Below are 24,645 nucleotides of genomic sequence, written 5' to 3'. Positions count from 1 at the left end.
ATTTTATACACATCAGTGTATACATGTCAATCCCAATCGCCCAATTCAGCACACCGCCATCCCCACCCCACCACGGTTTTACCCCCGTGGTGTCCATACGTTTGTTGTCTACATCTGTGTCTCAACTTCTGCCCTGCAAACCAGTTCATCTGTACCATTTTTCTAGGTTCCACATACATGTGTTAATATACAATATTTGTTTCTCTCTTTCTGACTTACTTCACTCTGTATGACAGTCTCTACATCCATCCATGTCTCAACAAATGACTCAGTTTCATTCCTTTTTATGGCTGAATAATATTCCATTGTATATATGTACCACAACTTCTTTATCCATTCGTCTGTCGATGGGCATTTAGGTTGCTTCCATGACCTGGCTATTGTAAATAGTGCTGCAATGAACATTGGGGTGCGTGTGTCTTTTTGAATTACGGTTTTCTCTGGGTATATGCCCAGTAGTGGGATTGCTGGATCATATGGTAATTCTATTTGTAGTTTTTTAAGGAACCTCCATACTGTTCTCCATAGTGGCTGTATCAATTTACATTCCCACCAAGACTGCAAGAGGGTTCCCTTTTCTCTGCACCCTCTCCAGCATTTGTTGTTTGTAGATTTTCTGATGATGCCCATTCTAACTGGTGTGAGGTGATACCTCATTGTAGTTTTGATTTGCATTTCTCTAATAATTAATGATGTTGAGCAGGTTTTCATATGCTTCTTGGCCATCTGTATGTCTTCTTTGGAGAAATGTCTATTTAGGTCTTCTGCCCATTTTTGGATTGGGCTGTTTGTTTCTTTAATATTGAGCTGCATAAGCTGTTTATATATTTTGGAGATTAATCCTTTGTCTGTTTATTCATTGGCGAATATTTTCTCCCATTCTGAGGGTTGTCTTTTCATCTTGATTGTGGTTTCCGTTGCTGTGCAAAAGCTTTGAAGTTTCATTAGGTCCCATCTGTTTATTTTTGGTTTTTTTGTTTTTTTTTTAAACATCTTTATTGAAGTATAATTGCCTTACAATGGTGTGTTAGCTTCTGCTTTATAACAAAGTGAATCAGTTATACATATACAATATGTTCCCATATCTCTTCCCTCTTGCATCTCCCTCCCTCCCACCCTCCCCATCCCACCCCTCTAGGTGGTCACAAAGCACCGAGCTGATCTCCCTGTGCTATGCAGCTGCTTCCCACTAGCTATCTATTTTACATTTGGTAGTGTATATATGTCCATGACACTCTCTCACCCTGTCACATCTCACCCCACCCCCTCCCCATATCCTCAAGTCCATTCTCTAGTAGGTCTGTGTCTTTATTCCCGTCTTGCCACTAGGTTCTTCATGGCCTTTTTTTTTTTTCCCCTTAGATTCCATATATATGTGTTAGCATACTGTATTTGTTTTTCTTTTCTGACTTACTTCACTCTGTATGACAAACTCTAACTCCATCCACCTCATTACAAATACCTCCATTTCATTTCTTTTTATGGCTGAGTAATATTCCATTGTATATATGTGCCACATCTTCTTTATCCATTCATCTGTCGATGGACATTTAGGTTGCTTCCATGTCCTGGCTATTGTAAATAGAGCTGCAATGAACATTTTGGTACATGACTCTTTTTGAACTCTGGTTTTCTCAGGGTATATGCCCAGTAGTGGGATTGCTGGGTCGTATGGCAGTTCTATTTGTAGTTTTTTAAGGAACCTCCATACTGTTCTCCATAGTGGCTGTATCAATTTACATTCCCACCAACAGTGCAAGAGTGTTCCCTTTCCTCCACACCCTCTCCAGCATTTATTGTTTGTAGATTTTTTGATGATGGCCATTCTGACCGGTGTGAGATGATATCTCATTGTAGTTTTGATTTGCATTTCTCTAATGATTAATGATGTTGAGCATTCTTTCATGTGTCTGTTGGCAATCTGTATATCTTCTTTAGAGAAATGTCTATTTAGGTCTTCTGCCCATTTTTGGATTGGGTTGTTCGTTTTTTTGTTATTGAGCTGCATGAGCTGCTTGTAAATCTTGGAGATTAATCCTTTGTCAGTTGCTTCATTTGCAAATATTTTCTCCCATTCTGAGGGTTGTCTTTTGGTCTTGTTTATGGTTTCCTTTGCTGTGCAAAAGCTTTTACGTTTCATTAGGTCCCATTTGTTTATTTGTGTTCTTATTTCCATTTCTCTGGGAGCTGGGTCAAAAAGAATCTTGCTGTGATGTATGTCATAGAGTGTTCTGCCTATGTTTTCCTCTAAGAGTTTGATAGTGTCTGGCCTTACACTTAGGTCTTTAATCCATTCTGAGTTTATTTTTGTGCATGGTGTCAGGAAGTGTTCTAATTTCATACTTTTACATGTATCTGTCCAATTTTCCCAGCACCACTTATTGAAGAGGCTGTCTTTTCTCCACTGTATATGCTTGCCTCCTTTATCAAAGATAAGGTGACCATATGTGTGTGGGTTTATCTCTGGGCTTTCTATCCTGTTCCCTTGATCTATATTTCTGTTTTTGTGCCAGTACCAAACTGTCTTGATTACTGTAGCTTTGTAATATAGTCTGAAGTCAGGGACCCTGATTCCCCCAGCTCCATTTTTTGTTCTCAAGATTGCTTTGGCTATTCGGGGTCTTTTGTGTTTCCATACAAATTGTGAAATTTTTTGTTCTAGTTCTGTGAAAAATGCCAGTGGTAGTTTGATAGGGATTGCATTGAATCTGTAGATTGCTTTGGGTAGTAGAGTCATTTTCACAATGTTGATTCTTCCAATCCAGGAACATGGTATATCTCTCCATCTATTTGTATCATCTTTAATTTCTTTCATCAGTGTCTTATAATTTTCTGCATACAGGTCTTTTGTCTCCTTAGGTAGGTTTATTCCTAGATATTTTATTCTTTTTGTTGCAATGGTAAACGGGAGTGTTTTCTTAATTTCACTTTCAGATTTTTCGTCATTAGTGTATAGAAATGCAAGAGATTTCTGTGCATTAATTTTGTATCCTGCTACTTTACCAAATTCATTGATTAGCTCTAGGAGTTTTCTGGTAGCATCTTTAGGATTCTCTATGTATAGTATCATGTCGTCTGCAAATAGTGACAGCTTTACTTCTTCTTTTCCGATTTGGATTCCTTTTATTTCTTTGTCTTCTCTGATTGCTGTGGCTAACACTTCCAAAACTATGTTGAATAATAGTGGTGAGAGTGGGCAACCTTGTCTTGTTCCTGATCTTAGTGGAAATGGTTTCAGTTTTTCACCATTGAGGACAATGTTGGCTGTGGGTTTGTCATATATGGCCTTTATTATGTTGAGGAAAGTTCCCTCTATGCCTACTTTCTGCAGGGCTTTTATCATAAATGGGTGTTGAGTTTTGTCGAAAGCTTTCTCTGCATCTGTTGAGATGATCATATGGTTTTTCTCCTTCAATTTGTTAATATGGTGTATCACATTGATTGATCTGTGTATATTGAAGAATCCTTGCATTCCTGGGATAAACCCCACTTGATCATGGTGTTTGATCCTTTTAATGTGCTGTTGGATTCTGTTTGCTAGTATTTTGTTGAGGATTTTTGCATCTATGTTCATCAGTCATATTGGCCTGTAGTTTTCTTTCTTTGTGACATCTTTGTCTGGTTTTGGTATCAGGGTGATGGTGGCCTCGTAGAATGATTTTGGGAGTGTTCCTCCCTCTGCAATATTTTGGAAGAGTTTGAGAAGGATAGGTGGTAGCTCTTCTCTAAATGTTTGATAGAATTCCCCTGTGAAGCCATCTGGTCCTGGGCTTTTGTTTGTTGGAAGATTTTTAATCACAGTTTCAATTTCAGTGCTTGTGATTGGTCTGTTCATATTTTCTGTTTCTTCCTGGTTCAGTCTCGGCAGTTTGTGCATTTCTAAGAATCTGTCCATTTCTTCCAGGTTGTCCATTTTATTGGCATAGAGTTGCTTGTAGTAATCTCTCATGATCTTTTGTATTTCTGCAGTGTCAGTGGTTACTTCTCCTTTTTCATTTCTAATTCTATTGATTTGAGTCTTCTCCCTTTTTCTCTTGATGAGTCTGGCTAATGGTTTATCAATTTTGTTTATCTTCTCAAAGAACCAGCTTTTAGTTTCATCGATTTTTGCTATTGTTTCCTTCATTTCTTTTTCATTTATTTCTGACCTGATCTTTATGATTTCTTTCCTTCTGCTGGCTTTGGGGTTTTTTTGTTCTTCTTTCTCTAACTGCTTTAGGTGCAAGGTTAGGTTGTTTATTCGAGATGTTTCCTGTTTCTTGAGGTAGGCTTGTATTGCTATAAACTTCCCTCTTAGCACTGCTTTTGCTGCGTCCCATAGGTTTTGGGTCGTCGTATCTCCATTGTCATTTGTTTCTAGGTATTTTTTGATTTCCCCTTTGATTTCTTCAGTGATCTCTTGGTTATTAAGTAGTGTGTTGTGTAACCTCCATGTGTTTGTATTTCTTACAGATTTTTTCCTGTAATTGATATCTAGTCTCATAGCGTTGTGGTCAGAAAAGATACTTGATACGATTTCAATTTTCTTAAATTTACCAAGGCTTGATTTGTGACCCAAGATATGATCTATCCTGGAGAATGTTCCTGAGCACTTGAGAAAAATGTGTATTCTGTTGTTTTTGGGTGGAATGTCCTATAAATATCAATTAAGTTCATCTTGTTTAATGTATCATTTAAAGCTTGTGTTTCCTTATTTATTTTCATTTTGGATGATCTGTCCATTGGTGAAAGTGGGGTGTTAAAGTCCCCTACTATGATTGTGTTACTGTCGATTTCCCCTTTTATGGCTGGTAGTGTTTGCCTTATGTATTGAGGTGCTCCTATGTTGGGTGCATAAATATTTACAGTTGTTATATCTTCTTCTTGGATCGATCCCTTGATCATTATGTAGTGTCCTTCTTTGTCTCTTGTAATAGTCTTTATTTTAAAGTCTATTTTGTCTGATATGAGAATTGCTACTCCATCTTTCTTTTGATTTCCATTTGCATGGAATATCTTTTTCCATCCCCTCACTTTCAGTCTGTATGTGTCTCTAGGTCTGAAGTGGGTCTCTTGTAGACAGCATATATATGGGTCTTGTTTTTGTATCCATTCAGCCAGCCTGTGTCTTTTGGTGGGAGCATTTAATCCATTTACATTCAAGGTAATTATCAATATGTATGTTCCTATTCCCATTTTCTTAAATGTTTTGGGTTTGTTATTGTAGGTGTTTTCCTTCTCTTGTGTTTCTTGCCTAGAGAAGTTCCTTTAGCATTTGTTGTAAAGCTGGTTTGGTGGTGCTGAACTCTCTCAGCTTTTGCTTGTCTGTAAATGTTTTAATTTCTCCATCACATCTGAATGAGATTCTTGCTGGGTAGAGTAATCTTGGTTATAGGTTTTTCTCCTTCATCACTTTAAGTATATCCTGCCACTCTCTTCTGGCTTGCAGAGTTTCTGCTGAAAGATCAGATGTTCACCTTATGGGGATTCCCTTGTGTGTTATTTGTTGTTTTTCCCTTGCTGCATTTAATATGTTTTCCTTATATTTAATTTTTGACAGTTTGATTAATATGTGTCTTGGCGTGTTTCTCCTTGGGTTTATCCTGTATGGGACTCTCTGTGCTTCCAGGACTTGATTAACTATTTCCTTTCCCATATTAGGGAAGTTTTCAAGTATAATCTCTTCAAATATTTTCTCAGTCCCTTTCTTTTTCTCTTCTTCTTCTGGTACCCCTATAATTTGAATTTGGTGCGTTTAATGTTGTCCCAGAGGTCTCTGAGACTGTCCTCAGTTCTTTTCATTCTTTTTTCTTTATCCTGCTCTGCAGTAGTTATTTCCACCATTTTATCTTCCAGGTCACTTATCCTTTCTTCTGCCTCAGTTATTCTGCTATTGATCCCATCTAGAGTATTTTTAATTTCATTTATTGTGTTTTTCATCATTGCTTGGTTCCTCTTTAGTTCTTCTATGTCCTTGTTAAATGTTTCTTGCATTTTGTCTGTTCTATCTCCAAGATTTTGGATCATCCTTACTATCATTATTCTGAATTCTTTTTCAGGTAGACTACCTATTTCCTCTTCATTTGTTAGGTCTGGTGTGTTTTGACCCTGCTCCTTCATCTGCTGTGTGTTTTTCTGTTGTCTCATTTTGCTTATCTTACTGTGTTTGGTGTCTCCTTTTCACAGGCTGCAGGTTCATAGTTCCCGTTGTTTTTGGTATCTGTCCCCAGTGGCTAAGGTTGGTTCAGTGGGTTGTGTAGGCTTCCTAGTGGAGGGAACTAGTGCCTGAGTTCTGGTGGATGAGGCTGGATCTTGTCTTTCTGGTGGGCACGTCCACGTCTGGTGGTGTATTTTGGGGTGTCTGTGGCCTTATTATGATTTTAGGCAGCCTCTCTGCTAATGGATGGGGCTGTGTTCCTGTCTTCCTAGTTGTTTGGCATAGGGTGTTCAGCACTGTAGCTTGCTGGTCGTTGAGTGAAGCTGGCTCTTGATGTTGACATGGAGATCTCTGAGAGATTTTTGCCGTTTGGTATTACGTGGAGCTGGGAGGTCTCTTGTGGACCAGTGTCCTGAAGTTGGCTCCCTCACCTCAGAGGCACAGTCCTGATGCCTGGCTGGAGCACGAAGAGCCTTTCGTCCACACGACGCGGCCGTTCCGCTGGGCTCCGGGCCGGGCGCGTCGCGAGGGCTCCGCCGAGGAGAAGACGAAGGGACGACGGGAGCGAAAGAAACTCCAAGCTCCGGTTCTGGCGGGCTCCTCGGCCTGTCCAAGCTTCCAACGCCGTCGCCGCCGCCTCGGGCTTTATATCGTTTATTTTTGTTTTTATTTCCATTTCTCTAGGAGGTGGATCAAAAAAGATCTTGCTGTGATATATGTCAAAGAGTGTTCTTCCTATGTTTTCCTCTAAGAGTTTTATAGTGTCCGGTCTTACATTTAGGTCTTGAATCCATTTTGAGTTTATTTTTGTGTATGGTGTTAAGGAGTGTTCTAATTTCATTCTTTTACATGTAGCTGTCCAGTTTTCCCAGCACCACTTATTGAAGAGACTGTCTTTTCTCCATTGTATATCTTTGCCTCCTTTGTCATAGATTAGTTGACCATAGGTGCATGGGTTTATCTCTGGGCTTTCTATCTTGTTCCATTGATCTATGTTTCTGTTTTTGTGCCAGTAGCATATTGTCTTGATTGCTGTAGCTTTGTAGTGTAGTCTGAAGTCAGGGAGTCTGATTCCTCCAGCTCCGTTTTTTTCCTCTCAAGACTGCTTTGGCTATTCGAGGTCTTTTGTGTCTCCATACAAATTTTAAGATGATTTGTTCTAGTTCTGTAAAAAATGCCACTGGTAATTTGATAGGTATTGCATTGAATTTGTAGATTGCTTTGGGTAGTATAATCATTTTCACAATATTGATTCTTCCAATCCAAGAACATGGTATATCTCTCCATCAGTTGGTATCATCTTTAGTTTCTTTCATCAGTGTCTTATAATTTTCTGCATACAGGTCTTTTGTTTCACTAGGTAGGTTTATTCCTAGGTATTTTATTCTTTTTGTTGCAGTGGTAAATGTGAGTGTGTCCATAATTTCTCTTTCAGATTTTTCATCATTAGTGTATAGGGATGCAAGAGATTTCTGTGCATTAATTTTGTATCCTGCAACTTTACCAAATTCATTGATTAGCTCTAGTAGTTTTCTGGTGGCATTTTTAGGATTCTCTATGTGTAGTATCATGTCATCTGCAAACAGTGACAGTTTTACTTCTTCTTTTCCAATTTGTATTCCTTTTATTTCTTTTTCTTCTCTGATTGCTGTGGCTAGGACTTCCAAAACTATGTTGAATAATAGTGGTGAGAGTGGACATCCTTGTCTCATTCCTGATCTTAGAGGAAATGCTTTCAGTTTTTCACCATTGAGAATGATGTTTGCTGTGGATTTGTCGTATATGGCCTTTATTATGTTGAGGTAGTTTCCCTCTATGCCCACTTTCTGGGGAGTTTTTATCATAAATGGGTGTTGAATTTTGTCAAAAGTTTTTTCTGCATCTATTGAGATGATCATATGGTTTTTATTCTTCAATTTGTTAATATGGTGTATCACATTGAAAGATTTGCGTATATTGAAGAATCCTTGCATCCCTGGGATAAATCCCACTTGATCGTGGTGTATGATCCTTTTAATGTGTTCTTGGATTCTGTATGCTAGTATTTTATTGAGGATTTTTGCATCTATATTCATGAGTGATATTGGTCTATAATTTTCTTGTTTTGTAGTATCTTTTTCTGGTTTTAGTATCAGGGTGATGGTGGCCTCATAGAATGAGTTTGGGAGTGTTCCTTCCTCTGCAATCCTTTGGAAGAGTTTGAGAAGGATGGGTGTTAGCTCTTCTCTAAATGTTGGATAGAATTCACCTATGAAGCCATCTCGTCCTGGACTTGTCTTTGTTGGAAGATCTTTAATCACAATTTCAATTTCAGTGCTTGTGATTGGTCTGTTCATATTTTCTGTTTCTTCCTGGTTCAGTCTTGGAAGGTTATACCTTTCTAAGAATTTGTCCATTTCTTCCAGGTTGTTCACTTTATTGGCATAGAGTTGCTTATAATAGTCTCATAGGATGCTTTTTATTTCTGTGGTGTCTGTTGTAACTTCTCCTTTTTCATATCTAATTTTATTGATTTGAGTCCTCTCCCTCTTTTTCTTGATGAGTCTGGCTAATGGTTTATCAATTTTGTTTACCTTCTCAAAGAACCAGCTTTTAGTTTTATTGATCTTTGCTCTTGTTTTCTTTGTTTCTATTTCATTTATTTCTGCTCTGATCTTTATGATCTCTTTTCTTCTGCTAACTTTGAGTTTTGTTTGTTCTTCTTTCTCTAGTTCCTTTAGGTGTAACGTCAGATTGTTTACTTGAGATTTTTCTTGTTTCTTGAGGTAGGCTTGTATAGCTATAAACTTCCCTCTTAGAACTGCTTTTGCTGCATCCCATAGGTTTTGGATCATCGTGTTTTCATCGTCATTTGTCTCTAGGTATTTTTTGATTTCCTCTTTGATTTCTTCAGTGATCTCTTGGTTATTTAGTAATGTATTGTCTAGCCTCCATGTGTTTATGTTTTTTACATTTTTTTCCCTGTAATTGATTTCTAATCTCATAGCGTTGTGGTCAGAAAAGATGCTTGATAGGATTTCAATTTTCTTAAATTTACTGAGGCTTAAATTTACTGATTTGTGACCCAAGATGTGATCTATCCTGGAGAATGTTCCATGAGCACTTGAGAAGAACGTGTAATCTGCTGTTTTTGGATGGAATGTCCTATAAATATCAATTAAATCTATCTAGTCTATTGTGTCATTTAAAGCTTCTGTTTCCTTATTTATTTTCATTTTGGACGATCTGTCCATTGGTGTAAGTGAGGTGTTAAAGTCCCCCACTATTATTGTGTTACTGTCGATTTCCTATTTTATAGCTGTTAGCAGTTGCCTTATGTATTGAGGTGCTCCTATGTTGGGTGCATATATATTTATAATTGTTATATCTTCTTCTTGGATTGATCCCTTTATCATTATGTAGTGTCCTTCCTTGTCTCTTGTAACATTCTTTATTTTAAAGTCTATTTTATCTGATATGAGTATAGCTCCTCCAGCTTTCTTTTGATTTCCATTTGCATGGAATATCTTTTTCCATCCCCTCACTTTCAGTCTGCATATGTCCCTAGGTCTGAAGTGGGTCTCTTGTAGACAGCATACATATGGGTCTTGTTTTTGTATCCATTCAGCAAGCCTGTGTCTTTTGGTTGGAGCATTTAATCCATTCACATTTAAGGTAATTATCGATATGTATGTTCCTATGACCATTTTCTTAATTGTTTTGGGTTTGTTTTTGTAGATCCTTTTCTTCTCTTGTGTTTCCCACTAAGAGAAGTTCCTTTAGCATTTGTTGTAGAGCTGGTTTGGTGGTGCTGAATTCTTTTAGCTGTTGCTTGTCTGTAAAGCTTTTGATTTCTCCATCGAATCGGAATGAGATCCTTGCCAGGTAGAGTAATCTTGGTTGTATGTTCTTCCCTTTCATCACTTTAGGCATATCATGCCACTCCCTTCTGGCTTGTAGAGTTTCTGCTGAGAAATCAGCTGTTAACCTTATGGGAGTTCCCTTGTATGTTATGTGTCGTTTTTCCCATGCTGCTTTCAATAATTTTTCTTTGTCTTTAATTTTTGCCACTTTGATTACTATGTGTCTCGGCGTGTTTCTCCTTGGGTTTATCCTGTATGGGACTCTCTGCGCTTCCTGGACTTGGGTGGCTATTTCCTTTCCCATGTTAGGGAAGTTTTTGACTATAGTCTCTTCGAATATTTTCTCGGGTCCTTCCTCTCTCTCTTCTCCTTCTGGGACCCCTATAATGCGAATGTTGTTGCATTTAATGTTGTCCCAGAGGTCTCTTAGGCTGTCTTCATTTCTTTTCATTGTTTTTTCTTTATTCTGTTCCGCAGCAGTGAATTCCATCATTCTGTCTTCCAGGTCACTTATCCGTTTTTCTGACTCAGTTATTCTGCTATTGATTCCTTCTAGTGTAGTTTTCATTTCATTTATTGTATTGTTCATCTCTGTTTGTTTGTTCTTTAATTCTTCTAGGTCTTTGTTAAACATTTCTTGCATCTTCTCGATCTTTGCCTCCATTCTTTTTCCGCGGTCCTGGATCATCTTCACTATCATTATTCTGAATTCTTTTTCTGGAAGGTTGCCTATCTCCACTTTATTTAGGTGTTTTTCTGGGATTTTATCTTGTTCCTTCATCTGGTACATAGCCCTCTGCCTTTTCATCTTGTCTATCTTTCTGTGTATGATAGACATTCTGTGAATGATAGTTTCTTTTAATTCCTGACATAGTAACTTAGAGACTTGGTTCTAGGTTTGTTGGTAAACAATGAAATCTGTTCTGAGAAATTTCTTAAAACTCTGTTTGCTTTTTAAAGGTTATTTTAAATATTTCCAGTCTACCTTGTGAAACAACTATGTGAATAATATTTGGTGCTTTAAAACTGATTTGCTCCACTTAACATTTACTTGATATAGAATGAGGTACATGGTTATATTTTAATTTATAGAAAGAATTTCCATAAAGCTGAGACTTTTCCATGCCAATTTCATCACTACTAAATAATGCTAACAAAATACTAATAATTCTAATGATCTCCATGGACAGGTAATTATAATTACATTGACCTCACCTAATTATGATAACGGTGGGCCCAAGTCAACAGTTGCATTGCGTAGCTTGGGCCTTGCCATTTGCTAACATCCAGAAATTCTGGTAGAATAAATGTCACTCAGCTAATCACCATCACTCAGAAGAGAGAGGATACTATTCCTTTATAGTTGAAGGAGGTGGTGTCCTATTCATGTTAATACTTCTTAGGAAATCACACAAATTTGTAAAACATCAAATGAGATTGTTTTCTCAGAGAGTATATCGTATGGGACACTCCCCAGAAGCTGGAATGATTACTCATTATTTATGTTATAGCTGAACATGTTCTTACTTTTAAATGTGTGTGTACCCCCCAAAAATCTCCTAATTCTAGTTAAAGTATTTACCTTTTCTAGTTTTCAGGTACTTTCTGAAATGCAGTGGTTAAAATGCACACACACACAGAGTCTTTGTATAGAGGGAAACCCACTGAGAGTTCTTACTTAGTGCTTTTGTATCTTTTATCTGTGTCGGCCCCTCATTAGCAGTCCCAGAAGCTAGTACTCCAACTCCCACTGTTTTTCTCTAGGCCTCCAGCTTCCTCCATCCATCTGGCCCCTGAGATTTCTTTGTAAGACAGAACTTCCTGCCATTGGGCACAGAAAAAAGAAAATGAAATTCCTCCTCACACTTCCAACCCAGACCAACTCTGGGAACCTCCCAGGACCCAGACTCAGTGGGACAACACAGGCAAAGAAGTGATAGGAGGAAAGAAGCTCCTTCACTCAACAACAGGGAGTGGGGTACTTTCTTCAACTCCCTGAATGCGTTGTGTTGCTTCCTTCAGAATTAAGGAGCTGAAGTTCAAGAAGACTTTGTAAAGAAGCTGTCAGTTTTTCTCGGTATTCTGACTTTCCCTTTGGGAGATGACCCTCGAGATTGGAAGCAGCAGAATAAATATATTTCGGTTTGACTGTCTTCAACATGAGAGAAGCTAAGAAGAGAATGATAAGTTTACTCTAGACACTGACGAGTGTGTTCTGTTCATAAAGAAATAAAATTCCAAGCAAAGGAGAAGTTGTTTGATTTGCTGTTTAAATACACCTGTCACTACCTAACATTAGTTTGCAAACATTTTTGAGAAGTGGATGCTTTTTTCCAGCATCATTTGAAAACTCCTGAATGTACAGTTCAAGGGATTGCTGCTCTGAGAGGCCCTGCTATTGACCCCTGAGGCAGCTCTGCAGAACACCAGGGCTCAGTTTGAAAACTGCTCTGTGGAAGACCAAGAGGGAGAATTCTAAGCACAAAGGTACCTTTCTTCTGAAATAAAAGTCCTCAAACTTTTTTGAGTTAAGAGTCACCTAGGACTCTTGTTTAAAATGCAGATTCCTGGGCACAATCCCAGAGTCTGACACTTAGGAGGTATTGTGTAGGGCCTTGGAATCTGTATTTTAACAAGCATCCTAGATGATTGTGATACCAATATGGATGGATCATAAAAACACAGCTCTACAAACTGCCTGCTGAGGGCCCTTTCAATGGCTTCATCTTAATCCCACTTGGTCCCAGTTTATTTTAGGTACTTATTTTATGAGTGTCAAATGTCATTAAAATAGTTTTTTCTTGCCAAGGGAAATAATATCTTAGATACCTCTTCCATCATCTCCCAGTTTAATTCTCTGTTCCTATTCCTGGAGCACCCCAAATGTGGCATGGCTCTCAGCCCTCCCTGTTGGATCTGCTCCATCGGAGACTCCCATCAGTCTCATCCTTCCTCTGGCCTTTCTTGGTTTTGTTTGTTTGCTTGTTGTTTCTTTTTTTAAAGACAGGTCTCAAAAAAAATAAAGAATAAAAATAAAGACAGGTCTCTTTAAACTTCTCCTTCCCCAACAAACAAACCCAAAGCAGAGGTGAATTGGTGTTTGTAAGCAAATATAAAACTGACTTCTTGATGTAAATACAGCGAACCAGTAAGCATATAAATGCTCCCATGTAGCAAGGTGCTAGATGTTCTGATAGAAAGACATATAAGAACAAATCCAAATAAATAAAATTTGTAAAATAAATAAAGCCCACAATGAGACACCCACTTGAATGACTGTAATTGAAGAGACAATACCAAGTGTTGGCAGGGAGGTAGAGAAACTGGAACCATCATGCACTGCTGGTGGGAATGTAAAATGACAGCCACTTTGGAAAACAGTTTGGTGACATCTTAAATAGTCAAATATAAACTTCTCATATAATCTAGCAGTTCCACTCCTTAGAGTCTACCCAAGAGAAATGAAAATGTATGTTCACACAAAGACTTGTATATAAATGTTCATAGCAGCATTATTCATAATAGCCACAAACTGGAAACAGTCCATATGTTCATCAAGTTATGCATGGATAAACAAAATACAGTATATCCATACATTGGAATATTATCTGGCAATTAAAATAAATGAAACACTGAAATATGCTGAAGTATAGATGAACCTCGAAAACATTATGCTAAGTGAAAAATGCCAGATGCAAAAGGCTATATATTGTATGATTCCATTTAGGTGAATCTAGACAAAGCAAATTTGTAGAGACAGAAAGCAGATCTGTGGTTGCCGGGGACTACAGATGAGAACAAATGGGTATGACGAAACTTTTGGGGCTGATCTAACTGTTCTAAAACTGGATTGTGGTGATAATTGCACAGCTTTATAAATTTACTAAAATCATTTATAATGGGGGAATTGTATGGAATATAGATTTTATCACAATAAGGCAGTTAAATATTTTTTCTTAAAGCGTATACCACAATTAAATAATTGAAAGTTCTTTTCTATGCAAAAGAAATAGAAAGCCACTATGTATAGTTCAGGTGTGGCCTGCAGACCCCTGGAGGTTCCTGAGATATTCTCAGGGAGTCTTCAAGGTCATTTTCCTAATAATAAAGAAGCTATTTGGGGCTTCCCAGGTGGCGCAGTGGTTGAGAGTCTGCCTGCCGATGCAGGGGACACGGGTTCGAGCCCTGGTCTGGGAGGATCCCACATGCCGCGGAGCAACTGGGCCCGTGAGCCACAACTACTGAGCCTGCGCGTCTGGAGCCTGTGCTCCGCAACAAGAGAGGCCACGATAGTGAGAGGCCCGCGCACCGCGATGAAGAGTGGGCCCCGCTCGCCGCAACTAGAGAAAGCCCTCGCACAGCAACGAAGACCCAACACAGCCAAAAATAAATAAATAAATAAATAAAAAGAAGCTATTTGCCTTTTTCAAGGCAGATAGCTGTTGACATTTGTACTGATGGGGCAAAAGCAATGGTGGGTAAAACGGCCTGTGCCTTAGCACAAATCCAGGCATTGGCACCACACCTTATTAGTAATCATAGTAGTACTATTATTAGTAGTACTAATAGTAGTTATTATTAGTAGTCACCACCACCAAGCATAGTGGAAGAATATATTCTATTTTCACTTAAGAATGCCCTTGATGGGGACTTCCCTGGTGGCGCAGTGGTTAAGAATCTGCCTGCCAGTGCAGGGGACACGGGTTCAATCCCTGGTCCAGGAAGATCCCACATGCCACGGAGCAACTAAGCCTGTGTGCCACAACTACTGAGCTTGTGCTCTACACCCCGCGAGCCACAGCTACTGAAGCCCGTGCGCCACAACTACTGAGCCTGTGCTCTAGAGCCTGCGAGCCACAACTACTGAAGTCCACATGCCCTAGAGCCCGTGCTCCGCAACAAGAGAAGCCACCGCAATGAGGAGCCCGCTCGCCACAACTAAAGAAAGCCCGTGGGCAGCAACGAACACCCAACGCAACTATAAATAAATAAAATTGATTCTTAAAAGAAAAAGAATGCCCTTAATGAAGTAGTAGAAATTATTGAATTTTTTAACTCTTAGGCCTTAGATGCATATCTTTTTATTTTTGAATAAGATCGTTATCTCAAGGAAAAGCACTTCTGCAGTTGATTGAGTTGCAAGCTGAACTTGCAGCTGTTTTTTGTGGAACACCATCTCTACTGTAGAAAAAAAGTGCCTGACAGACAAATTATGGATATTCAGACTCGGGTATTTAGCAGTTTCTCAAAAATGACCAAAGAGAGCCCATTACTCCAAAGAAAACAATTGTCCGTGTTTGTTGCTGGTCATAAAATTCGAATGTTAAACCAAAATTAGAATTTTGGAAAACTTGTATCCACCACCATGAGCTTGACACCTTTTGTCAAGACTTTTCTCATGAGGGACTTCCCTGGCGGTCCAGTGGTTAAGACTCTGCACTTCCAATGCAGGGGGCGCGGGTTCGATCCCTGGTTGGGGAACTAAGATCCCGCATGCTGCGCAGCGCAGCCAAAAATAAAAATTAAAATTAAAAAAAGGAAAGATTTTTCTCGTGAGACTGATGCTGATTTTAACAAATGTGATTTTTTTCATATTGTGTAATGAAATGTATCAAAATTTACAGAATATAGGTAAGAGGTCTTGATAGTAAAAACTTTGAGGACTACTGGCCTAGTGGCTAATAGCATGAACTCTGGGGCCATTCTGCATGGATTCAAATCCCAACGCTATTACTTATTATTTGTAGAATCCCAGTAAGTGTTTCACCTCTCCATGCCTCAGCTTCCTCATTTATAAAATGGGGAAAATAATGATACCTATCTCAGAGAGGTATGTGGGCATAAAAGTAAATTAATATATATATACTTGTGAACATTAAAATGAGTTGATATATGCAACCAGTTAGAATAACATGTGGTGAATTGTTACTGATCTTGATGAGTGGTAATTTGTAAAAACAAATACATTATAAGTACAAAATAGATAGAAATCTCTATGTAGTTATATATATATTTGTAACCAGGAAATCTCCAGCTGCTTCCTCCCCATCCCCCATGCCCTCACCCCCCACCTCTGCCTCACCTTGGGTACTCTCACTTCCTGGAAGGGCACGTCTGTGCCTGATGTCGTAAAGTGTCCTCCCCATCTATTGAGTCTCTGTTTGGGGCGATTCCTTCTTTTTTAGCAACCACACAATGTGTTTTTAAGGAAGATTTGGTGAGACAGTATAGTTATGAAGGGTACAGTTTAATAAATTGAATAGAAACAGAATACAATTATATGTCTTTGCATTCTTTGAATTAGAAGTCTCTTTCCTGCCTTAGCAATATTTTAAATTATGATGCATCATTTAAGTTCAAAGAGTTTAGGAAATTATGTGAATAGAGAAAAAGTATAAGGTTCTGTCACATCAAATACATCCATTTTCAGTGCTTAGTCCAAGCACACATAAAGTTTAAGGGAGAAAATGACTCATTTGGAGGGAACCTACATCTTCAGTCCTGCAGAGAGACTACAGTTGAGCTATTTTAATCTATGCTTAGAAAAGTTAATTATGTGCTGACATCATTTATTTGTTCTACCAATATTCGATGAGTGCCTCCCATGGAGTGCCAGGCCCCTAGCCAGGCACTGTGGTCCCAGTTGTAAAGAAGGGATGTGGGTCCCGCCCTCCTGGACTTAGTGCATTAAAGTTTACTAATTGTTCTCCCACCTTCTTTGTAAAAAAATAAGGTAGTTCATCTGTTGTTCACTGACTACATCAGCAGAGGGAACAGTATATATTTTATACTTTTTAAATGTTCATGAAAACATTCTCGAGTTTAGTGTGAGGTAAAGAAGGTAAGCTAGACTGCAAAAGAACTGTAATGATTGTTTCTTCTCCTGGAAGGTCACAAACAAAATTACCTTCTATTTTGGAGGACTGACGTTGTACAGATATGCTCATGTTTGATGGTAAATAGCAAACAACCAGGCATGTAAGTCGTTGCAGTTTCACTGATTTACATGGCTTCTGCTATCCTAGGAGAAATAACGAGCTCTTGAAAGAGCTCATTTGGGGACCATCTGTTTATGTGCCATCCCACATCACTCTGCCTGTGGTGAGAATGGTGGGTCGGCCCACAGGACTTTTTATTCCTTGCCCCTGCCTACCCCAGGTCTTTAATTATTGCCACACCTCAGGTTGCTTGAGTGTATATAGTCACCTGTTAAGTAGGTTTAGAATAGTCCTTCCTTTCATTTTTGGGGGTATATTTAGAGAGCAAATTTTAAAGCACCTTAAATATTTTTTTAAAGATAATGTAAAAACACAAAGCAGTAGTATTATTGAGACAGTGTGCTTACTGATGTACTTGTATTTTAAGATTTGAGAGTATTTCTTTCCTATGCGTCTGGTTTACTGGAAATAAGAAATCAGATCAAGCTAAAAGCCAAAGAAGTATTTCTGGAATACAGGCTACTATTGAGTTTCATTAATTTAATTGAATTCAATCTCAATATTCATTATACATGGAAAATATTAGCTATTTTTAGTCACGTTCTTGTCCCTGTCGCTGCTAGGGCCTTATGCAAACTTCATGTGTCAGTAACTGCAATTGTCTTTCACAAATAAAATGCACAAAGTCACTTAACCTGGGCAAGCAAACAATGGCTGTGGTTGTACTACTGCTGTTCTTTTTCACTAGAATCTTCTGTTCTTTGATTCTCTTACTGTTTTCAGTAACTCCACCTAAAAATCAAATATTACTCACACGTTATTTTCTAAAAGGAGCCATAGCTGTTATAAAAGTTAATTCCTCTTTTCATGACAATGTTCCCTGTTAAAATATTTGGCAGTTCTACTTGTAATGTGTGACATCTTTGTAAGGACTTTTGTCCTTCCCAACCTCAGAGGCTCCCAAACAAATCTAACATTTTGTTGATGAAAATTTATGCTCTTGTTTAATTGCTGATTCTCATCTTGTCTTTTACATGTGTGTTTATGTGTTTCAGGAAAAAAGTGCCAGTTCAAATGTAAGACTTAAAACTAATAAAGAGATTCCGGGATTAGTTCATCAACCTAGAGCAAAGTAAGTTCTAGTTCCTATTTTCCTATATTGTTTTTAAAGCTAAAAATGTTTTTAGAGTGAGCTCCATTTTGCCTGCCAGATAACCAAGATTTATGATAAAGCCTCAGTAATTGAGACAGTGTGATTTAGTCTAATGGAACAAAATAGAGAGACCCAAAACAGACCCACAATATATGACAGAGCTGACACTTCACATCAGTTAGAAGAAAATGAAGGGGAATATCTGTATAACCATGGGGTAGGGAAAAACTTTGAATAGGTCACAAAGGATGCAGATCTTAAGAAAAATGATTAATTTTTGTGACTACATTAAAATTAAGAACTTCTGTTTATCAAAATATACTATAGGAGAGTAAAAGACCACAAAATGATGGAATATATTTATAATACGTATAATTAACGGTAGTTGGGTTTCCAGAATATATCAAGTAATTCTATGAATCAATAAGTAAAAGACAGAACTCATAGAAAAGCAGGCTAAAGACATAAATAACCACTTGACTGAAGAGGAAACATGAATAGCTAATGCATATGCAAAAAATACCATTTCACACCACAAGACTGGCAAAAATTTAGAAGTCTAATGATACTAAAATGTTTACCAGAATGTAGGGATATAAACTGGTACAGTTACTTTGGAAAACAACTCCACTCTCAGGTGTATACGCTAGAGAAACTTGTGCATGTGTGCCAGCAGGCATATTTTGAAATGTCCATAGCAGCACTGTTTACGTGAGCTCTTAAAGCTCTTGAAGATATGGGACTTCCCTGGCAGTCCAGTGGTTAAGACTCCACGCTTCCATTGCATAGGGCATGGGTTCCACCCCTGGTCGGGGAACTAAGATCCTGCGTGCCTCATGGTGGTGACATGGCCCAAAAAAAAAAAAAAAAAAGCTCTTGGAAATAAAACCCGAATGTCCATCAGACATGTAATGGATAACAAAAATGTGGTATATTCTTATGATGGGAATGCTACATATCAGTGAAAATGAATGACCAATAGCTACCCAGATCAAGATAGAGGAATCTCATGAAATGTAGGGTTGTACCAGTAAGGTAAGTGGTAGTACCTGCCTATGTACAGTTTCATGCATATAAAGTGCAAAAGCAGGCAGAGCTAAGCCATATATTATATATATGTACATGGTAAAACAATAAAGGCAAGCAAGGAAATGAAAAGGCCTTAAATTCAGAATAGTGGTTCTTTGTACTGGATAGAAGACAATGGGACCAGAGGTTCTATCTCTTAATCTGAGTGGTGGTTACGTGCGTGTTCCTTTAATTATTATTATTTGAAAATGTACAAATAACATTATATGTTTCCTTTTCTATGTGTTAAGTATTTCACAATTAAAATGCTAAAGAGAATAATGAGTAGTTTCTGTATTGTTCTAAAACTGAGTCTACCTTGGTGATAAAATGCACTTGTGTGACTTTGAAGCTACCTGCCCTTTCTTCAAAGAAGCTGTAATCCCAGAGGCTGCAAATCTCTTTTGTGTTGTTCTGCCTAAATATGAACAAATTCCCTAAGGGTGCTGATCACACGAGTACATCTGACACAGTCACCACCATCCCCAAATAAATTTAACTTTGACATATATGTAAATCAATATCGTAAGTGGAAAAAGTTGTGTTCTCTGGTTCTTCCCAGGAGGTTGAGACAAAAATAACGTAATCACTTTAACCTGGCTGAGTGTCTGGAATTGCTGCAGCCATGACCACTGTGATATGGTGGTTAGGACTCTTCAGGGGGTGGTGAATGAACTCAGGGATTGAATTTTTTACTTCCAAAGAAAACTGGACATTTTAAAATCCATTTATCATTTACAGTGTCAGTATAATGGGACAACCGATTTTTTTCACCCTCAGGTAAATGTCATGCTATAATCACAACCTACCTAATCCACTTCACTTGTAATCACTTTTATCTACACTAATTTTATCTGCCTCTGGGGACAACAGATACCTGATAACACTACCAAATCATCTTTTCATCCAAGCCATTAGATATATGCTCCTTTTAAATGCTTCTAGAAAACGACTCTATTGAGAATTTCTTTTTTCCTTTAAAGCAAATACTTATTTAACTTTGACACATGGAAATAGCATGCTTTGCAGACTGGCATGTGCTGAAGCTTTCAGAGAAGTTGATTAAATTGGCTCATGTGTTTACATTAAAATTATGAAGAAAATCCCCTGTTTTACACACAGCATAATGCTAGTGTGTGTGTGTGTGTGTGTGCGTGTGTGTGTGTGTATTTTAAACTGTGAGTCAGATCATTGGGTTTCCGGAATTCAACTAAGAAATTTTTCTGGAGGGCTAAGAGAAGGGTTTTACTTTTTCTACTTGTTGACATAATATAAGATCCAGGAAATTATTATTTATTATGCAACTGTATAAAATAAGATGAGGCTTTTTTCCCAATGAGCGGAAGGACAATCCCATACCTGATAATGGCAGATTTATTAATAATAAGGGCAGATAATGCTCACACCTTCATTTGATGCACCACGTAGAGCACATTCTTACTGACTTTGTAATCTCAGGCCAGTGACCTTATGTCTGTGAGCTTCAGTTTTCTCCAAGAAAAATGGAGGTGAAAAATCCTGTCTTATAGGACTGGGGCTTAAATGAAATAATGTATGCCCAGTTCTTATCACAGTGTCTGACACTTGGTAAGAACACCTTAACAATTAGAAACAACCCCAAATGCCCTTTGACAGGAAATCGGATAGATGAACTACACTGTATTCACACAGTGGAATATTAGAAGTTAAAATGAATGCACTGCAGCAATGCCCAACGCTGGATGGACCCTAGCAATATAGCACTAGAACAAAGAATAAGTCCTGAAACATTACACAGAGCATAATGCACTCTATAAAGTTAAAAACAACTAAAGTAAATCATCTGCTTTTTGAGCACATAGAGAGAAGCTATGTAAAAGGAAAGTGGGGGCATGATGGTTCCCTTGAGTTGGGAAAAACACACATGGGTGGGACGTAAGTAACCTCTAGGTTGTTGTTAAGATCGCCACTTTGTAGACGGAACTTGACCTCAACATAATAAAGGCCATATATGACAAACCCACAGGCAACATCGTTCTCAGTGGTGAAAAACTGAAACCATTTCCTCTAAAATCAGGAACAAGACAAGGTTGCCCACTCTCACCACTATTATTCAACATAGTTTGGGAAGTTTTAGCCACAGCAATCAGAGAAGAAAAAGAAATAAAAGGAATCTAAATCGGAAAAGAAGAAGTAAAGCTGTCACTGTTTGCAGATGACATGACACTATACATTGAGAATCCTAAAGATGCTACCAGAAAACTACTAGAGCTAATCAATGAATTTGGTAAAGTAGTAGGATACAAAATTAATGCATGGAAATCTCTTGCATTCCTATACACTAATGATGACAAATCTGAAAGAGAAATTAAGGAAACACTCCCATTTACCATTGCAACAAAAAGAATAAAATACCTAGGAATAAACCAAAGGAGACAAAAGACCTGTATGCAGAAAACTATAAGACACTGATGAAAGAAATTAAAGATGATACCAACAAATGGAGAGATATACCATGTTCTTGGATTGGAAGAATCAACATTGTGAAAATGACTCTACTACCCAAAGCAATCGACAGATTCAGTGCAATCCCTATCAAACTACCAATGGCATTTTTCACAGAACTAGAACAAAAAATTTCACAATTTGTATGGAAACACAAAAGACCCCGAATAGCCAAAGCAATCTTGAGAACAAAAAATGGAGCTGGGGGAATCAGGGTCCCTGACTTCAGACTATATTACAAAGCTACAGTCATCAAGACAGTATGGTACTGGCACAAAAACAGAAATATAGATCAATGGAACAGGATAGAAAGCCCAGAGGTAAACCCACACACATATGGTCACCTTATCTTTGATAAAGGAGGCAAGAATATACAATGGAGAAAAGACAGCCTCTTCAATAAGTGGTGCTGGGAAAACTGGATAGCTACATGTAAAAGAATGAAATTAGAACACCTCCTAGCACCATACACAAAAATAAACTCAAAATGGATTAAAGACTTAAATGTAAGGCCAGACACTATAAAAACTCTTAGAGGAAAACATAGGCAGAACACTCTATGACATAAATCACAGCAAGATCCTTTTTGACCCACCTCCTAGAGAAATGGAAATAAAAACAAAAATAAACAAATGGGACCTAATGAAACTTAAAAGCTTTTGCACAACAAAGGAAAACATAAACAAGACGAAAAGACAACCCTCAGAATGGGAGAAAATATTTGCAAATGAAGCAACTGACAAAGAATTAATCTCCAAAATTTACGAGCAGCTCATGCAGCTCAGTATCAAAAAAAAACAAACAACCCAATCCAAAAATGGGCAGAAGACCTAAACAGACATTTCTCCAAAGAAGATATACAGATTGCCAACAAACACATGAAAGGATGCTCAACATCACTAATCATTAGAGAAATGCAAATCAAAACTACAATGAGGTATCACCTCACACCAGTCAGAATGGCCGTCATCAAAAAATCTACAAACAATAAATGCTGGAGAGGGTGTGGAGAAAAGGGAGCCCTCTTGCACTGTTGGTGGGAATGTAAGTTGATACAGCCACTATGGAGAACAGTATGGAGGTTCCTTAAAAAACTAAAAATAGAACTACCATACGACCCAGCGATCCCACTACTGGACATATACCCTGAGAAAACCATAATTCAAAAAGAGTCATGTACCACAATGTTCACTGCAGCTCTATTTACAATAGCCAGGACATGGAAGCAACCTAAGTGTCCATCAACAGATGAATGGATAAAGAAGATGTGGCACATATATACAATGGAATATTACTCAGCCATAAGAAGAAACGAAATTGAGTTATTTGTAGTGAGGTGGATGGACCTAGAGTCTGTCATACAGAGTGAAGTAAATCAGAAAGAGAAAAACAAATACCATATGCTAACACATATATATGGAATCTAAAAAAAAAAAGGTCATGAAGAACCTAGGGGAAGACGGGAATAAAGACGCAGACCTACTAGAGAATGGACTTGAGGACACGGGGAGGGGGAAGGGTAAGCTGGGACGAAGTGAGAGTGGCATGGACATATATACACTACCGAATGTAAAATAGGTAGCTAGTGGGAAGCAGCTGCATAGCACAGGGAGATCAGCTCGGTGCTTTGTGACCACCTAGAGGGGTGGGATAGGGAGGGTGGAAGGGAGATGCAAGAGGGAGGAGATATGGGGATATATGTACACGTATAGCTGATTCACTTTGTTATAAAGCAGAAACTAACACACCATTGTAAAGCAATTATACTCCAATAAAGATGTTAAAAAATAAATAAATAAATAAAAATCGCAGCTTTGGTTTTTTGTTTTGGTTTCATGGGTGCTTATTATACTATTATTTTAAAAAATAACTAAATAAAAGTGAGCCATGAACTACTAGCCAGGGTGTGTCCTGCTGTGAGGATTAGGATTACGCCACTTCCCTGAGGTACAATTGAAAAATAGTAATGATGATCATGAAGAAATAACTGTGTTTAGGCTAAGATTTGTCAGGAGTAATGGAATTTCATTTTTGCAGGTGAAGTGTTTGGGAATTAAGACCTTGCCTTCTTATACTTTCACAGCTTAGCTGTTCATTGTTTGGAAGCTTCTTTTTTTAAGTCACTTAAAATGGGAGCCGTGTATCTTTCAGCTCTAGAGCTCATTTTGTCCATCTTTCCTTCGTTTGATTACTTGTCATTAAGATTCAATAGTATCATCACCCTAGTCTCAGGAAACTGACAAGTCACAGAAAGAAGAGGCTCTGACGGCAGGGTTAACTCACAAGAGCTTTGCCGGGACCAGCTGGGAGCCACAAGAATGCTCCAGGGTACAAATGGAGGATAATCTATAAAAATATTGAGTCACTATGTTGTACACCCGAAACTAATATAATATTGCAAATCAACTATATCTCAATAAAAAAGAAATGTTCCAGGGAAGCGTTGTGTTTTCCAAGGTGGACTTTTAGTAATTAGAGAGAAATAGGAATAGCCGGAATTGTTAAGCTGCGGTAGTTAAATCCCAACCTACAGGCTTTTATAAAAGATTTTTAGATCTAATTAATCTTAGCATCAAGCATTCATACTTTATAAACTAAATGAGAAACAATCCAATTATCCCTTCCTAAATCTTGAAGAAAGACAGTAAAGCCAGCCCAGCATGCTTCTCCGTCTTCTCCCCTCACTCACAATCATCAACTTGTCCATCAGAAGGAGTTTAAGAATCAAGTTGTTACCTACGGACTGTTTCTCATAGTGCGGTGTGTACCCTGGAAGGTAAGAACTATTATTAATGCCACTGTGTTGATAGTTTCCACGTGAGAGGAGGACATCCCTATTTACCTAGGCGGGAGTCAGTCGGTAGGGGGTAATTGACTTCATCAGAGTGAAAGTTCTATCTCTGTCCCTATGGAAGAGATTTAGGGCTTCTCTCTGAAAGGAACGCATGAAGAATAGCAGAGTAAGCCCCACGCTTACTGTCTGGTTACACCATCTCTAAGACAACACACAGGTAACGAGGATCT

General features: G+C 38.2%; 1 protein-coding gene across 10 annotated transcripts in view; it reads left to right on the top strand.

The window, feature by feature from the left end:
• LOC103019325 (uncharacterized) overlaps nt 1-24,645 on the top strand; it is a 192,709-nt gene that overhangs the window by 113,493 nt on the left and 54,571 nt on the right. For all 10 annotated transcript variants that reach the window (XR_009007192.1, XR_009007196.1, XR_009007191.1 and 7 more), the window contains exon 3: nt 17,972-18,048. Coding sequence is in view for 7 of the 10 variants with exons in the window: in XM_057541217.1 (XP_057397200.1) it covers nt 17,972-18,048 (77 nt within the window). In the remaining 3 variants the exon portion in view is untranslated. The remainder of the gene's footprint in view (nt 1-17,971; nt 18,049-24,645) is intronic.

This window comes from Balaenoptera acutorostrata, chromosome 1 (genome assembly GCF_949987535.1).
Source record: "Balaenoptera acutorostrata chromosome 1, mBalAcu1.1, whole genome shotgun sequence".
Taxonomy (NCBI): Eukaryota; Metazoa; Chordata; class Mammalia; order Artiodactyla; family Balaenopteridae; genus Balaenoptera; species Balaenoptera acutorostrata.
This window is presented reverse-complemented; position numbering and strand designations above follow the sequence as displayed.